The sequence below is a fragment of the Chlorocebus sabaeus genome, chromosome 20 (assembly GCF_047675955.1).
Source record: "Chlorocebus sabaeus isolate Y175 chromosome 20, mChlSab1.0.hap1, whole genome shotgun sequence".
NCBI classification, from domain to species: domain Eukaryota; kingdom Metazoa; phylum Chordata; class Mammalia; order Primates; family Cercopithecidae; genus Chlorocebus; species Chlorocebus sabaeus.
Window position 1 is genome coordinate 135679512 of NC_132923.1, and position 16452 is coordinate 135695963.

General features: G+C 65.5%; 1 protein-coding gene across 6 annotated transcripts in view; it reads right to left on the minus strand.

Annotated features, from left to right (window-relative positions):
- AGRN (agrin) overlaps nt 1-16452 on the minus strand; it is a 38044-nt gene that overhangs the window by 2158 nt on the left and 19434 nt on the right. For 3 of the 6 annotated variants that reach the window (XM_007981086.3, XM_073007979.1, XM_073007978.1), the window contains 31 exons: nt 12652-12867; nt 12176-12400; nt 11871-12095; nt 11364-11570; nt 10039-10257; nt 9763-9957; nt 9472-9672; nt 9238-9386; nt 9057-9162; nt 8182-8298; nt 7936-8100; nt 7584-7727; nt 7372-7496; nt 7195-7300; nt 6726-7064; nt 6502-6639; nt 6006-6133; nt 5772-5886; nt 5564-5683; nt 5096-5449; nt 4394-4586; nt 3995-4210; nt 3645-3874; nt 3409-3543; nt 3116-3212; nt 2857-3021; nt 2610-2721; nt 2077-2193; nt 1803-1995; nt 1634-1721; nt 6-230 (listed from right to left, as the gene is read on the minus strand). In XM_007981086.3, coding sequence (XP_007979277.3) covers nt 6-230; nt 1634-1721; nt 1803-1995; nt 2077-2193; nt 2610-2721; nt 2857-3021; nt 3116-3212; nt 3409-3543; nt 3645-3874; nt 3995-4210; nt 4394-4586; nt 5096-5449; nt 5564-5683; nt 5772-5886; nt 6006-6133; nt 6502-6639; nt 6726-7064; nt 7195-7300; nt 7372-7496; nt 7584-7727; nt 7936-8100; nt 8182-8298; nt 9057-9162; nt 9238-9386; nt 9472-9672; nt 9763-9957; nt 10039-10257; nt 11364-11570; nt 11871-12095; nt 12176-12400; nt 12652-12867 — 5365 coding nt within the window. Of the gene's footprint in view, nt 1-5; nt 259-490; nt 524-1453; nt 1478-1633; nt 1722-1802; nt 1996-2076; nt 2194-2609; nt 2722-2856; nt 3022-3115; nt 3213-3408; nt 3544-3644; nt 3875-3994; nt 4211-4393; nt 4587-5095; nt 5450-5563; nt 5684-5771; nt 5887-6005; nt 6134-6501; nt 6640-6725; nt 7065-7194; nt 7301-7371; nt 7497-7583; nt 7728-7935; nt 8101-8181; nt 8299-9056; nt 9163-9237; nt 9387-9471; nt 9673-9762; nt 9958-10038; nt 10258-11363; nt 11571-11870; nt 12096-12175; nt 12401-12651; nt 12868-16452 lie in introns of all 6 variants that reach the window. The other 3 variants (XM_007981083.3, XR_012089836.1, XM_073007977.1) reach the window with 3 other exon arrangements.

A 16452-nucleotide genomic window follows, 5' to 3' on the forward strand; every position in this document is an offset into this window, starting at 1 on the left:
CTCACCTATGTGCCACGACCCGCAACCAGCGGTTGGTGTTGACGGGCACGGTGGAACGCAGCACCACGGGCTGGGAGCCCAGGTTGTAGCTCAGCTGCAGGTGGCCGTCCACAATGGCCAGTGCCACGTAGTCCGCCCGCTCCGTGGCCTTGCCACTCCAGAGCACCAGCCCCTGCGTGGCCTCGGTGCGCAAGCTCAGTTCAAAATGGTTGCTCTGCAGTGCCTTCTCGCTGGAGGGCAGAGGGCAGGTCAGGGCCTCTAGGAAGGTGGCAACAGGACAGGGTGGGGGAGGTGGAAGGACAAGGGCCCCGGCGGCAGAGGCCACAAGGGCTGGTGATGGGACCCAGGGGTGGCTGGTGGGCAGACACCGACAGTGGGAGGGAGAAGAGGGATGGAGACAGGGGCAGCCTGGCAGAGAGAGATCAGAGAGAGAAGTGGGAGGACAGATGGGCCAGCCGGGGGTCTGCAGGCGCTGCTGCCACGTGCTCACCTGTGAAGGGCCCCAGACTCCAGAGTTTCGGGGCTTAGAAGCAGGAAGAGAGGGAGGCAGGTGAGCAGGGGACAGGTGGGCCAATGCAAACCCTCCCCAACACTGTGGGCTGCAAGGAGCAGGCACCCACAGAAGACACACATGACCTCGAGGATCATAGGCCTGCCCACCAAAGAGCCCCAGCAAGGACACTTAGACACGCGTGTGCAGACACGCGAGGGCACAGACACCCACGTGCAGACAGCAGGAGCACGGCCAAGGCTGGGCACAGAGATCAAGGAGGCAGGCGTAGGGTGGCATGGAATGGAGACCAGGGGCTCAGATGCCCCAGTACACACATGCGTATGTGCATGCATGCAGATCTACACACGGACACACGCACCTGCATGTCCACACGCATACACACGTGTACATGAACACAGACACACCTGAATGCTCCCCACTTACACCTGTTCACACACACACATCTACATATACCCCCATATATACACGCACATACACGGACCCATGCACACACACATACACACACACGGACACACAGCTGCATGTCTCCCCCACGCACACATATACATGGGGCCATGCACACACATGGCTGTATATTCACACACGTACACCTGCACATCCACCCCATATACATAGACACGCACCTACAGACACCTGCATGTTCACACACACGGATGTGCACACGGACACAGACACATACGGACACAGACACACATGCATGTGCGCACACATGTGTATAGCCTCCGTGGTGGGGGCTGGCTGTGGGGCGACCCTCGGCCTGTGCCCTGGGAGGGGCGACTACACTTCTGAGGCAGGAAACAGCCTCTTGCCACAAAACAGCGCCAGACCCCCATCCTCCACCACGGGGGACGGACTGGGGGGCTCAGGACTGTGCTCCCCACCAGGACGGATGGAGGGGTGGGAGTGAGAGGGAGCAGGCGGGGGCTGAGCTCTACTCACACGGGGATCTCATTGGCCAGTTCGCTTGGAAACAAAGAGACAGACAGTGAGAGGTGGGAGGACAGAGGTGGCAGCGCTGGGCCGTCCCCTCCTGGCCTCGGAACGAAGGTGTGTGGGGGTCTGGTGTCCCGCCCCGAGGGCACAGACGGGACCAGCAGCCAGCAGAGGATGGTACGTTACCTCTCGGTCACAGCGTTGAGGTACTCAACGAAGGTCCGCCCGTCAAAGGCCAGGGTATCCGCGCCCCCTGCCGACTTCTCCACCAGCCCTGTGAGACAGGCAGGTGAGGGTGGGCCTCGTGGGCTCTGGGCCCGTCCAGCCTCTACCCCCTGCCCTGTGCCAGGCTCACCGTTCTCGCAGTGTGGCCCTGAGAACCCCCCGGGACACAGGCACACATAGGCAGCCTCCCTCGGGACACAGGAGGCCCCGTTGAGGCAGGGGTGGCCTGAGGCCCGGGTGCAGGGGTGATCTGCAAAGGATGTGACATCCACCTGCCGCAGTACGTGCTCCGGGGTCAGCAGCTGGCGGCCTCCCAGGGAGACCTGCAGGGCAGAGTGAGAGCCTTGTCCCGCCTGCCACCCGGCCCACCCTGGAGGCCGGTGGGACGCCCCACCCCCACATACCAGCTGGATGGCACCGTTGAAGCCAGAGGACACGGCAGCAGCACGGGCCAGCTTGCTGAAGTCAGGAGCTCCCCCTACATAGAGCGGCTCCTTCAGGTTGAGGACAGTGTGCGGAACCTGCGGGGACAGTGGGTGAGGGGCTGTGCAGAGCCCACCCACGGTGCAGACCCAGGGCCCAGGCACTTGCACGCACCCCCCTACCCAGCCGCCCATTGCCTATCTAGGGGGCGGTGTTAATCACACAGAAATGGCAGGGTCCTTAGTGGTGAGGAGCTACCCCAGGGGTGGAGGCGCCAGAGACGGGAGCGGATGAGAGGCCGACAGTACCTTGCGGGACTTCTAGCCTCCGAAGAGTGGGTGGGGTTGCAGAGCGAGAGCAGAGAGCAGGGAGGCAGAGGAGGCAGAGGACAGGGCAGGCGGCCAAGAGAACAGGACAGAAAAACAGCTCCGTGAGCGCCGGCAGGGGCGGGGCTGCCGCCCAAGGAGGAAGAGCAGGCAGCAGCGGGAGTCCCCTCACGGCCCAGAGCACTCACCGGGGACTCCCCCAACACGCGGGGGCCGTCGCCCACACGCATGGCACCCTTGCGGCCGTTTCGCTCCAGTGAGACCCTGGTCCAGGCTCCCAGGGTGACTGGCTCCTTGCTCCTGGTGAGGAGGGGTCAGTGTGAGTGGGCTCTGGTTGCCACCGGCCACCCAGCCGCCCAGGGCCCGACCGACCTGTTGGTGCCCCAGCCCCGGGCCAGTGCCCCAGGCCTCCCACAGCCACCCTTGCCGGCCCACCTGATGACCGCCGTCCCCTTGCCCAGGTCGTAGCGGAACTCCAGGCGGCGGTCCTGCAGTGCCAGCGACACGAAGTCTCCCTTGCCGTCCGTCTTTTGCCCGTTGTAGAGCAGAAGGCCACTGGGGCCTCGTGCCAGGAACACGACCTCCAGCGCCATCTTCTCCCTGGGGTCATGGGGAGTCGGGGTATCTCGCTGTCCTCTCCCCACGGGATAGACAGAGGTGGAGGCCGGCCCTTCCCCGCTCCTGCCCCACCGACCCCAGGTCCCGTGCAAACGTGTGCAGGCCTCTCAGCTCCAGGTGGGAGAAGCCGTTGAAGTCAGCCACGAAGGGCCCAGAGCCGTCTCGCCCCGAGGCTGTAGGGAGAGTCACCAAGGCTTCAGTCCTGACCCCCAGGGCCTCTTGCGCCCCATGCCAGCCGCGTGCGGAGCCTAACTCAAAACCCAAACTAGACTGAGCCGCATCCTAACTGCAATGCTACCTGGAACCCGTACCCACCCAAACGTTTGACCCCACCCCTACCCCCTGCCCTGAGAGCCCCACGCCCCCGACCTGTCTGACAGAGGGTGCCCCCACGCCCCAGGGGGCACTCGCACTGGACACCACCCTCAGGCAGCACACGGCAGGGAGCCGCCCCATGGCAGGGGTTGGGCTGGCAGGGGCTCTTCTCATCGGCACAGGTTGGTCCTGGATGGAGGAAGACAAGACCAAGGTCCCAGGAGGTGCCGGTTGGGTACTGCCCACAGGCCCCATGGTCCCACTCCCACCTGCCCCAGCCCCACTCTCACCGACGCGGCCGGGCGGGCACTGGCAGTGGAACCTCCCAGCCTCCAGGGCCTGGCACGGGGCCCCGCCACGGCAGGGGTTGGGCAGGCAGGGGTGGCTCCCGCACTCGCCCACGCCGGAGCCTCGGGTGGCAGCCCCCGGCCCAATGCCGAGCTCCAGGAGCTGGTTGTTGACGTCCAGCAAACGGATGCAGCCCCTCAGGCCGGTGCCCACGAAGGTCCGCTCCAGCGCCCTGCCACCAGGAGGGATGCTGGGTCAGGGCTCAGGGGTCACAGGCAAAACCACCTTGCACACCAGGACCCCAGAGGGCCGGGTCCGGGGTCGGGGCCACACCACCCTCCAGGGGACTCACACGGCAGCCTGGTCCTCGGGTACACCGCCCACAAAGAGGTCTGTGTCCAGGTTGAGACCGTCGGTGCCACTAGGGCTTTCGCCCAGAACGGGGGTCTCACCATCCACCGAGAGGGTGCCCCGGCGCCAATGCCGCGACAGCTCCAGGCGATGCCACCGGCCCGGCTCTACCGGCACCGCACTGGTCACCACTGCGGGCCCCGAACCCGTGTCAAACCTGAGGGTGAAGCAGGTGCTCAGGACGGTCGCCCGGCCCCGCCCCTGCCCCGCCCCCTGAGCTACCCTGGCCCCGCCCCCTCCCCGCCCCCCTGAGCTGTACGCGACCCCGCCCCCTGAGCTACCCCGGGTCCGCCCCGCCCCGCCCCCTGAGCTACCCCGGCCCCGCCCCCTCCCCGCCCACCTGAGCTGCACGCGGCCATCCAGCAGCGCCAAGGCCAGGAAGTCCTTGCCCCTGGCGTTGCCATTGTACAGCAGCAGCCCCTGAGGCTCCAGCGCCCGGAATTCTAGCGCCAGGCGCAGAGTGTGGTAGGCGCGGAGGGTGGGGAAGGCCAGGAAGGAGCGGCCCTCGAAGGCCGGCACAGGGGCACCAAGCCCTGCAAAGGGCAACCGGGAAGGCCAGCTGGAAAAGCTCCGAGGATTCCCCACTTTTATCCCTGAAACCGCCTCCCCGCATTTTTTGTTTTTGTTTTTGTTTTTTGAGACGGAGTTTCGCTTTTTTTGCCCCGGCTGGAGTGCAATGGTGCTATCCTGGCTCACCGCAACCTCCGCCTCCTGGGTTCAAGCGATTCTCCTGCCTCAGCCTCACGAGTAGCTGGGATTACAGGCGCCCACCACCACGCCCGGCTAATTTTGTATTTTTAGTAGAGACAAGGTTTCTCCATGTTGGTCAGGCTGGTCTCAAACTCCCAACCTCAGGTGATCTGCCTGCCTCGGCCTCCCAGAGTGCTGGGATTACAGGTGTGAGCCACTGCGCTTGGCCGGAATCCCCCCTTAATCCAGGCTCCTGCCCCCAACTGAAAGCCTGATGGTGGCTTCGCCCCACCCTCAATCCTTGCCCCAACCCTGCTGCCTCCCTGCCCTCCCCTGCAGCGGACGTCCTTACCCTTCTCACAGGTGGCGCCTCCCCTGCCTGCCGGGCAGCTGCAGGTAAAGCCCCCACCAGAGACCCAGTCCTGGCAGGTGCCCCCGTGGAAGCAGGGCTGAGAGTCACATGGCTTTGGAGGTTGCTGGGGGACTGGGGGCCGACGTCCGGGCACACGGCTGGGGGCAGTGGTGGGGGGCCGACGTGTGGTGGGGACTGCCGTGGTCTTGGCAACAGGCTGGCTTGTGTGACTGGGGTGCAGGGACCGAGGGGTCACAGCAGAGGACGGCAGGCGGGACGCCGTGGTGGCTCTGGCCGTGGCGACGGCAGCAATGGCTCCTGACGTGACTCCCGTGAAAAACGCAGGAAACCAGTCTGCCGGCACAGGGAGCTGTGAGGGTTTCCTGGGAGCAGGGCCAGGAAGGGGTGGGGGTGTGGGCATGGGCAGAGGAGGGGCAGGTAAGCCGTGGCACACGGCCTGGCACTCACCAAAGTCCATAAATCGCACATGCTCCTGCAGTGGCCGCCTCACCCCCAAGGACCGGCGCCTGGACACCTGGATCTGCCGGAGCAGGGCCCGGGCCACGTCGGGTGCCCTGAAGGCTGTGGCTGGGGAGGAGCGAGCTCTGAGCATGGCAGAGCCCCAGGCATTCCCCACCCACTGCCTCCCAGGAAGGGTCCGGGGTGGGGGTCTCACTGGGGTCAAAGTGCACATCCACAATGGCGCGGACGGATTTGCCGGGCCCCAGGTCCCGCAAGCGGACACTCCGAAAATCCTTCTTGACGTCTGAATTCCGGAAGAGGTCGTCCAGCTGTGGCGGGGGGTAGGCAAGGACTTGGGGGGCCACCCAAGCCAGGCTGCCCTGGTGCTGCTCTGGGTATCTGGGGAAGAGGGCCAGTGGCTGGGCGGGGGCTGTGCCCCCCATCTTACAGTGCTCTCAATACTCCTGGCTGTCTCCCCGAACAGCTCTGACTTGGGGTCCGCCATCTCAGGCGTGTAGAACAGCTCCTGGCCCTCGACGCCCTCCAGCTCCAGGACGCCCTGGAACACCTTGGTGGCTGTGGGGGAGGTGCAGTGAGGCCCTGCCTGGCATCTGCCTGGATCCAGGCTGGCCCGGGCACAGGCCCCAGCAGCAAGCTACACGGGCGCACGGGAATGTGGATGTTAGTCAGATGGTCATGAGGTTAGTGGGGACCCCAGGGTGGGGCTGGTGTCGGTTACCAGGCAGACTCCTCGGAGCAGTGTGCCACGCCGGCTTGCAACGAGAGAGACGGGTTAGGAGTGGTGTCCCGGGCACGCACGTGTTTGAGGGGGCCGAGTCCCAAGACCATAACCCTGGCACTGACCTGCTGCCCAGGCGAGGGGGCAGCACCCCGGCCGAGCCCAGGCTGGTCCTCACACTCCCCTCGCCCAGCCGTCCACTCACCAGGGCAGTTGGAGCCCTCTGCGTCCAGCGAGGGCGTCTTCCCATCAGAGCAGCAGCCCAAAGGGGAGTTGTAGCAGGAAGCCCTCTCGATGGGTGGCCCAGGGGTTGCCACGCTGCTGCCCTCGAAGGGCTCGAGCCCTGGGGAGACATGCTCTGAGCCCAGGCTCTGGGGTGGAACCTCTCTGTGCCTGCCCGCCCACCCCAAGTCCTTGATCCCTGCTTACCCCCAGAGCCACCCCCACTGGCCTCCTGGTCCCCGCTCAGTTCCTCATCACCACTTCCATCAGCGCTGCCAGATTCACCGAAGGCAGACGCCACCAGGCTGGGTGCAGGGGAGGGTGCCATGGGGGGTGCGGTCAGCACGGGCCACACCGTGGTCCTGGGGACGCTGGCGGTGGTCTGAGGTTGTGATGAGGGCAGAGGGGTGGTCTGGCTGTGTGCGGTACTGCTGGGAGCCGGGGGGGGGACGCCGGGGGGAGTCGGCAGTGCCTGGCTGGGAAGGAGCCCTGGGCTGGTCACAGTCACGGAGGCAGATGTCGGGTGAGTGCTGGGAGCAACAGCCTCTGCAAGGAGAGGGAGGTTGGCGGGGGACCGGTTGGGACAGGGTCAGGTGGCTCAGGGCAGGTAGGGCTGGATTTAGGGCAGCGTCAGGCCTTCCTGGTCAGTTCTGGGGCAGTGGCCGTCAGGCCTCACCCTGGCACGGGCCCAGGCTCTGGATGGAGATTTGCAGGCCCTGGCGGCAGGCGATGGTCTGCAGCTGACACTCATTGCCGTACGTGACTCCATCTGACCCACAGACCTGGGGGAGAGAATAAGGGTGCTCAGGGCAAGGCCTCCTCCCCACTCCCCTTCACATTCCACACCCCATACCTTGGTAACATTGGCCTCTGGACAGGTGAGCACTGGGCAGACACAGTGGGCTGAGCCAGACTCCTCCACGCACAGTGCACCGAATTCACAGCGCATCTCCGCACAGGTTGCAGGCGCAGAAGCATCTGGGGCACAGGCACGGGAAACCCCTGTAGCTCGGGTGGCCCCACCCCACACCATGAAGCCCCAGGGTAGTGCTGGCCCTCACTCACCAGCTTCACAGCCCGCGGGGCCCAGGGCACGGCCATCTGGACACTGCCCACACTTGGGTCCAGCCACCCCGGGCTTACAGGAGCACAGCCCAGTCATCTGCTCACAGTCATCCCGCACGGCGCCCTGGGGATCACAGCTGCAGGCTTGGGGGAAATCGGGGAGGAATCTGATGTCTGCACCTGGACAGGCTTCCCCACCTCCTCCAGAGCCTGGTCCCCAACCCTGGCCCTGCCTAGCCCCCAGCCAGGTGTGGGTCAGGTCAGGGTCTGGGCAGGTGAGAAGGGGCACAGTGACGGGGGTGGACAGGTAGGAGGGCATAGCCGGTGGCCAGTCCTGGGCCCTGTCACTCACGTGTACAGCCACTCCGGCCATCGGTGACGATGCCTCGAAAGTTCCAGAAACCAGGCTCACAGCGATCACACCTGAGGCCCCCCACACCTGGGCGGCAGGAGCACTGGCCTGTGACTGGGTCACAGGTGCCACTGTAGGAGCCATGGGGGTTGCACTGGCAGGCACCTGCAAGGTCAGCGCAGGACAAGGTCACGTGGCCGCACAGCCGCACCAGGCCCGAGGTCAGAGCTGAGCTCAGGTACTCACTGGGACAGCCAGCCAGGCCCACGCCCCGGGCTGCAGTGATATTGTCCTGGCAGCAGCCATAGGGCATCTGGGCACAGTGTGAGGGGGCCACGGGCAGCAGTGGAGCGAAGGTGGGGCCTGCAGGGAAGGGTATGGGACTCAGATTTCATGACTCAGACCCATTTCATGGGTCATCCAGATGCTGGACACCCACCCTGGGCCCAGCCACTCTGCCTCCACCTACCCCCACCATCACCACTCAGCCCTCCCAATCCCAGCTCCCAGAGAAGCCCTGGAGCCTGGGGCTGAGGACACAGGTGAGGCTCCCACATCATACACAAGGACATGTCTGTAAATGCAAGTCCAGAAACACAGAACACACAGAGCACCCAAAGATCAAGGACACGCAGCTCTGTGCACACGCAGATGAGTGTCCTCGCAAATCGAAAAACCTGTGAAGACGTCAGCATGTATTCTCACCCACATTCCTCCAAACCGTACGGTTAACGTCCCCCTGCGGACACACATCTGTGCACGTGCATCACACACACTGGGCACCACTTTTACCTAATTAATGTGATACACTGACTGGATGGATATATCCAGAGACAGTGCCCACTGGGTGGCGCCTCACATGGTTCATGCTGCCTTCCAGCACTGAGGCCTGGCCTGGTGCACGCCCACGACGGATGGACACACGCCCACACACGCAGCTGCACAAATGTGCACATGCACCAACACTGGACCACTTACACCACCACTTACACCACCACATGTCCACAGGGGCCCACCTGTGGCAGGGGCCCACCACAGCACACAGACACGCCCACATGCCCGACGCGGACACCCAGAGGCCGGCGTGCCTGTGCACAAGACCCAACGTGCAGCCGGCTCACCTCGGCAGGCTCCTTGTGCCGCTACAGAGAGCTCTTGCCGTGACTCACACCTGGCCTTCTTCAGCTCACACTCGGTGCTGTAGGTGACCCCATCTGAGCCGCACACCTAGAGGGTGGTGTCAGTGTGAGCGGCTGCAGCCACGTCCTCGCCGCCCACCGAGACCAGGGGCGCAGGGCTCACCGGGCTGCCCAGGACACTCTGGCAGCTGAAGTCACAGACACACGGCCCATCCTCTGAGTCCTCATCCCAGATGCCACCACGCTGCCGGCACAGCTCCTGCTCACAATCACTGTCCTCCCCAGAGCCGGAGCCTCCGGAGCCACACTCAGCTGCAGGGAAGGGGAGCCGAGTCACCCAAGGGCTTCTTGTCCAAGGCCGGAGCCCAGCAGTTCTCGCCAGCTGTCCCTGGCCTACCCTGCTCGCATGGCCCTGCCCGGGCCTCCTCGATCTGTGTCTGCTGCCGGCAGGCGGCTTCCCGTAGCTCGCAGACACTGCCATAGGTGACACCGTCACTGCCACACACGGGGCCGGGCGGGGGGTGCTCACACCGGGGACACACACACTGCCCTGCCGAGCACACAGCCCCAAAAGCACACACGGCATCTCCACAGGTCTCTGCAGGAGACAGAGCCAGGCAGGGGTCGGCAGGCCCAGGCTGAGGGAGGCACAGGACCCCGGACTGCCCAGCCCCACAGCCTCACTCACCGCAGGGTCCAGTCGAGGCCACGTGCAGGCTGATCTGGTGTGTGCAGGCGTGCACATGCAGCATGCACTCGCTGGGGTACGTGTGCCCATCGGAGCCACACACGGGCTGGGCCAAAGCCACGCATTCAGAGGGGCACACGCAGCGCCCGGTCTCGGCCTCACACAGGGCTCCAAAGCGGCACTGCCCGCAGGGGTCTGGGGAGGGGGCTCCATCACCATGGCGACCAGGAACCTCCCTCTCCCCGACCCCCACCAGACCCCTCGTCCGCCACTGACCACAGGGTCCTTTGCGTGCCACCCGGATCTCCCGCCCAAGGGTGCAGGCTGTGGCCTCCAGCTCGCACGTGCTGCCGTATGTGATGCCGTCGCTGCCACACACAGGATCGTAGAGGCTGGAGCATGCCTGCCGGCATTCACACGCCGCCTGCCCGTTCTTCACAGCACACGTTGCCCCAAATGCACACTGCACCCCGAGGCACGGGGACGGGGCCTGGCCTGGGGAGGACACAGGTGCTCAGTGGGCCCACAAGCACCCCCGCCAGCTACAGGCAAAGCCCCCAGCCCCACGCAGCAGTCCCTCTCCCAGGGAGGGGATGGTGGAGGAAGAGAGAACACAGGAGAAGGGCCAGATGCACAGCAGACACGGCAGAGAAAGGGACAGACACGCAGCAGAGGCGAGCGGGACACACCCAGGAGTCCCCAGTGGCCGTGGGCGGAGCTGCCCCCAAGCTCAGGGCTTCCTGACTGTCCACGGTGGGCTATGGAGGGGCCAAGCTTCCCCAGCCTGCCCAGGCCACGGACCCCCAGGGGACCACCAGCATCCCCAGGACACCCATGCATGTGGGGGGCTCTCTGTGGGTAGGAGGAGCCTGCACCCCTAGTCACGCCCAGGGCTGCACGGGGGAGGAGGTGTCTGTCCACTTGCTCTGAGGACCACAAGGCCAGGCAGCAGCAAGCCCCCCCCTGCCGCACGGGGGCAGACCTCGGGCTGCGGGCTCCCGGCGGGCAGGCACGGCACCTCATCCTGCCAGCAGGTCAGGCTGGAAGACACAAGAGGCGGAGCCGACAGGGAAGGAGAGACCAAGGAAAAGAGACAGACGCAGAGAGAAAGACCAGAAGATGGGCGAACTGACCAAGACGAACACAGGCAGGCAGAGCCATGGCAGCCATGCCCGCCATGCCCGCCGGGATACGATGGCCACTGCCTCCCCCTGGCTCTTCAAGTCCTGACACTGACTCCAAAAGGGCTGCCCATGTCCCAAGAGTGAGGACCCTGGTGTCGCGTCCAGCCTGCCCACCCCAGCAGTCTGTGCTTACGGAGTGGGGAGACGCGGACAGGCCAGAGGACTCCCGGGGAGGGCATGGCCGAGGGCAGGGACCAGGGAGCCCACACAAGGCCCTGCCTCTGCCTCACCAGCCCCCAGGTGTCCAGATACCCTCCACACACACAGCCTCCACCCTCCCCAGAGCCTTCCCAGAGGGACCGGCCCACTCCCAGGACCCCAAGAGGAGCATGACGGATGAAGATGGCATGTGATGTCCAGGCAGGAACTGACGCAGGAACAGCCCACCCCGCCTGGCCTCCACCCCGGGGCGCTCACCACACGGGCCCTGGTGCTTGCTGGGGATGGCACGCTGCTGCTGGCACTCAGCCTGCTGGCGCCAGCAATCACTGTCATACGTGTGCCCGTCCTGGGCACACACGGGCCTGTAGGCCCCGTCACAGGTGACACGGTCACAGGAGCAGCGGGGACGGCCACGGCGGGACAGGCACACAGCATTGAAGCGGCAGGGCTCCGGGCACTGGTCTAGGGTGCAGGGGTGAGGGGATCATGGAGAAGCCGGAGCACCCTCCATCCCTGCCCTGGGATGTGCAGGGAGCAGGGGAGCAGGTGGCCCTCCCCCTAGGGAGCCACCCACCTCGACCCTGGCACTGGCCGGAGTCCTCCCTCAGGGGAGCCACCCACCTCGACCCTGGCACTGGCCGGAGTCCTCCCTCAGGGGAGCCACCCACCTCGACTCTGGCACTGGCCGGAGCCCTCCCCCTAGGGAGCCACCCACCTCGACCCTGGCACTGGCCAGAGTCCTCGCTCAGGGGAGCCACCCACCTCGACTCTGGCACTGGCCGGAGCGCACTTTCTGCAGGAGGAGACCCCGGGCGGCCCCCGATCTGCCCATGACGCAGTCGTTTTCGTAGGTGACTCCGTCGTCCCCACACACTGGCGCCCGCCGGGCAGGACAGCTCTCGGGCCGTAGGAGCATCTCAGGGCGCCGCGTGCGAGGGTTCACACGGCAGCTGCGGCTCGGGTCAGGGAGGGCGCCCTGGCAGGGGTCTGGGGGTCGAGGGCAGGAGTCAGGACGCTGTCGCCGCGCGCCCACAGAGGTCGAGCCGTGCGCCCGCCGCCGCGCTCACCACAGGGGCCGTCGAACTTCTTGAAGACATTCTCCTGGCGGGCGCAGGCGCGGCGCAGGAGCTGGCACTCGCCGGGGTAGTCGGCGCCGTCGCTGCCGCACACGGTCCCCTCGGGGGCGCCACGACAGGTCGCGGGGCACAGGCAGGAGGCCGTCAACCCGTCGGCCGAGCGCGCACAGGTGCTGCCGAAGCTGCAAGTCACGTTGGAGCAGGGGTCGCGCGAGCCTGCGGGCAGGGCTGGCAGGTCAGACGAGCCGCCCCCGCCCCGCCCCGCCCCGCCCCCCAGGCCCCGCCCCGCCCCTTCCCGCCGGGCCCCGCCCCCGCCCCGCCCCGCCCTCTCCGACCCGCTACGCCCCCCCCCAGGCCCCTCCCAGCCCCGCTCCTTCCCGCCGGGCGCCAACCATGCCACAGGGCCCCGCCCCCACATCTCCATGGCCCCTCCCAGCCCCGCCCCGCCCCGCCCCCGGCCCGCTCACCGCACGGCCCGCGGCTGAGCAGGCGGATGCGGCGTTGCTGGCTGCACTGCGCCCGCTGCAGCTCGCATTCGTTGCTGTAGGTGGAGGCGTCCGAGCCACACACTGGCGCCACCACGCTGGGGCACGGGCCCTTCTTGCAGACGCAGGACGCCCGGCCCGGCCCCTCCGCGTTGGGCTCGCACACGGCGCCGAAGCCGCACAGCATTCCCCGGCACGCTGGGGCGGGTGGGGGAGAAGGCTCAGGGTGCCGGGGCGCCAGTACCCACGTCCACACGCCCGCGAGACCTTGCCGTGCTCGCGGCCCGCGCCTTCACCCCCCTGCGCCACATCGGGGGTTCACCATGGACACGGACACGCGTGCATGCGCTCAAAGGACCAGCCCTGCCCCTCGCAGATCCCGCCCCCCGAGGGTTCCCGCTAGCCCCGGGCCTCTCCAGGGGGGAACATTCTCCCCCACCCTGCCCCTGCAGCCGCGGAGAGGGGCGTCTCCTGCAGAGGGCACCCGACTGTTTCTGCGACGGACGAGCACCCACTTCCCACCCACCTCGTGCGCCCCCAGCGAAAAGCAGAGTCGCCTGGAAACCAACTCGGGCAAAAGCCGTCCAGGCCCCAGTTCTGCTCAGGGGCCCCTTACACATCCGCACCAGAGCACCTCACCGATTCACCCCATGGAGCCCGGGGAGCCCCTTCCCGCGCTGCTGCAGCGTCCAGCACACCTGAGCCCTGCCGCCTCCTGCCTGGGTCGCGCCTGACGGCCCCACGGGGGCGGGTGTGAGGCCAGGTCACAGCTCTGACCCACCTCTGGCGCCTCCCTGACTGCTCGCTCCCTGTACCCAAGATGGGTGGTGGATCTTCTTCCAGCGGCCTCCCTCTCCCCAACTCTTCCCCAGCTTCCCTGGAGAAGTGCAAATTCCTGGCCGCCGCCTCTACTTTAATCTCCTATTCTTCCTGGCCAGTCCCCGACCCGCGGCAGGCCTGTGCCCTTCTGCAGCCTCCCATCGCTCCCTGGGATCCCTGGGACACCCACACGCCCCCTCCTCCCTGGGCGTCCCCCTTGCCCCCCACCTCACCCCTGCGTCCTCCATCCCCCTCACTCTCTGTCAAAGTGATCTTCCTTCTTCGGGAGGTGCAGGAACTGTTGCTCATTTTAGTTCTTATTGTTGCAGACCACAGCGCCTGGCACACATCCCATCACCAGACCTCAACGTGGCCAACAAAGCTGCCTCAGGCACGTTAAAACCCAGAGCCCCTGCGGCAGCCCATCCTGAGCACCCCCACCCCCCAGCATGGCCCACCCAGGATCAGGGAAGGGCCCATTAGGGGCTGCAGCTGTCTGGATTTAATAAATGTTTAATTGGGTCCAATTATCATTAATAAGTCATGTCAGAGGGGTGGCCACCACCCATCACTTCCCAGCAGGCTCGCGAAATGGGGCAGGAGGAAACCCCCCCGCCCCTGTCTCCAAGGAGGGTGGGTGCACCGGGAGCTGGAGCCAGCTGTTGCCACGGCAACAGCCCACCCCAGGCTCTGGCACTCTGTGTCTGGGTATCCCTGCCCCCACCCCAGAAGGCTGAGTGAGGGCCATCAGCCTGCCATCCTTGCAACCTACCCGTGCTCCCCACCCCTATCCCTGTCCTCCTCCCCAAACCTTGGCTGTGCCGCCACCCCTCTTCTGCTCCTCTCCCACCTCAGGTCCTGCAGCCAGGCTGCTCAGTTCTGCATTACCCACTGTGGGACTGTGGGCAGGTTCTCACCTGCCTGGGCCTCAGTGTCCCCTTCTGTGAATAGGAGCAATAGGACCTACCTCCCAGGATTGTGGGGTTAAATGGGCCAGTATCTGCAAAGCTTAGAGGGTGCCCAGCACACAGCACTCTGTGGCCCGTCTGCTGCCATCATAAGTACAGTCATGAGGGCTGCCATCACCACTGGCCTCCCACCGTCCCGGCTCAAACCAAACTCAAACCACATGCACCCCTGGCCCCTTCACTTCCCTTCTGGCTCCCCTTCCTTCCTCTCAGCACCTCCCTCTCCCTTTGGCCCTGCCATGTCCAAGGCCCTGGGACTCCCAGTCCAAATCCAACAGGCACCTGCCAATGCCCGACCAGCTGTTCTCCTGGGCTTCAGCTGGACCTGTGGACTAATGGTTCCCCCCAGGTCCCATCCCCACGGTCAAGGACCCAGTCACCTCCCTACACCTGGGTTCCTGAGCCTTTCTCCCCTTCTGGTCACCTTGGCCCAGCCAGACCTCTCCCAAGGCCCCGACACCACGGCCAAGGGCACTGCTCCTGGATGGCGGGCATGCTCCTCATCCACCAGGACCTGCAGCTCCCTCCATAGTCCAGCCCGAGGTCAGTCCTGCTGCGTCCCAAGACAGAGTCTCGGGGAAGAAGGTGATGATGGCAGCTCACCAGGATGAGCCGGGCTGGGCTGCCTGCAGGGGCATGGAGGTACACGGAGAGCAGGCTCTGGGGTGGGAGCCTAGAGATACCTTAGGGACAGGCTCTGAGCGACCAGCTGCTGGACCAATGTGGCAGGGCAGTGGAGAGACTCTGGGTACCTGGGGGGGACCTTGAAGCCACGCTGAGCACTGGGCCCCCCATCCCCGTCTGGTGTGCAGGGCCAGGTTCTGGCCCCTACCCCTCTGCCTCCAGGGCCTTAGAGAGTCCGCTCCTCTTGGGATATGGCCCCAGCTGTGGAGTGGGGGTGGATCTCCCTCATAGCATCTGATGGTGTGACACTGCCATCCAGCCCAGAGTTTAAAGGTCACAGTGCTGGTCCCTCCCTCCTATCCCCATCCAGGCTGGAAACACATCTGCCTCTCAAGAGTGAGCTCAGGAATCACCACCTCCGGGAAACCCCACACCCCATTCTCCACTCACACTGCAGGCTTAGGTGAGGGGCAGCTCCCATCACTGTGCTGAGTCCACCTCACAACTTGCTTCCCCACAGGCCTAGGGGATCATAGAGGCTCCACACGAGATCACCTGAAGACAGGTGCACGTGGTGACGGCACACACGCATCTACCCACCAGGCACAGAGCATCACAGCAGCAAACCCCGAGACGTCAGGCCACTCGTCTCCCCAGCCAGCTGGCAGGAGGAAGGTGAGACATAGCTGAGGCCGCCTGACAAGGCCACATTGCTAGAAATGCCAGCGCTGGGCTCAGATGCATCCGTGGTCCGGTCACCTGCCCACATGGCCCCTCATAGATGCAGGTGACACACCTAGGCCCCTGTGAGCCCTGTGTTCCCGATGGGTCATTTTTGGGGGTCCTGCCACGTCTGTCCTAGCTCCGCCTCCTGCAGGAGCCCCTCCCCGGCCACTCGGCCTCCCCACCCACTCTCCCGCAGCGTGACGGGTCCCCCCACCATGTGTAATGCTGGAGGCGGCAGTGCTTTTTATAGGAGTGGGTATATTTAACTCCCTTCCTGGTCCTGGGTAGGCTGGGGGATGGAGAGGATGCCCCAGCCCTGCTGTGAGCTATGGCCCGTAACTATGACGGCAGTGAGGTAGCGCGTGGGTCACGATGGCCTTGGCGTGGAGCCCTCCGTGACTGTGTGGCAGGGCGGGCTGTGGCTGGGTGCAGGGAGCAGTATGTAAAGAAAAGGAGACACTCCCAGCCTTCTGGGTGTCAGGAGAGGAGGCTGAGGATGCTGAGAGGGGACCTCCCACCGGAGCACATCTTTAAATCCAGATGGCTCCAGGCCTGTGGCTCACAGGTGGTGGAAACTCAGTTCTTGCCCTGGCCCTGCCCAGCCCCAGCCACCAGCACAGACCTGTCTCCTCCCCAGGACACAGCC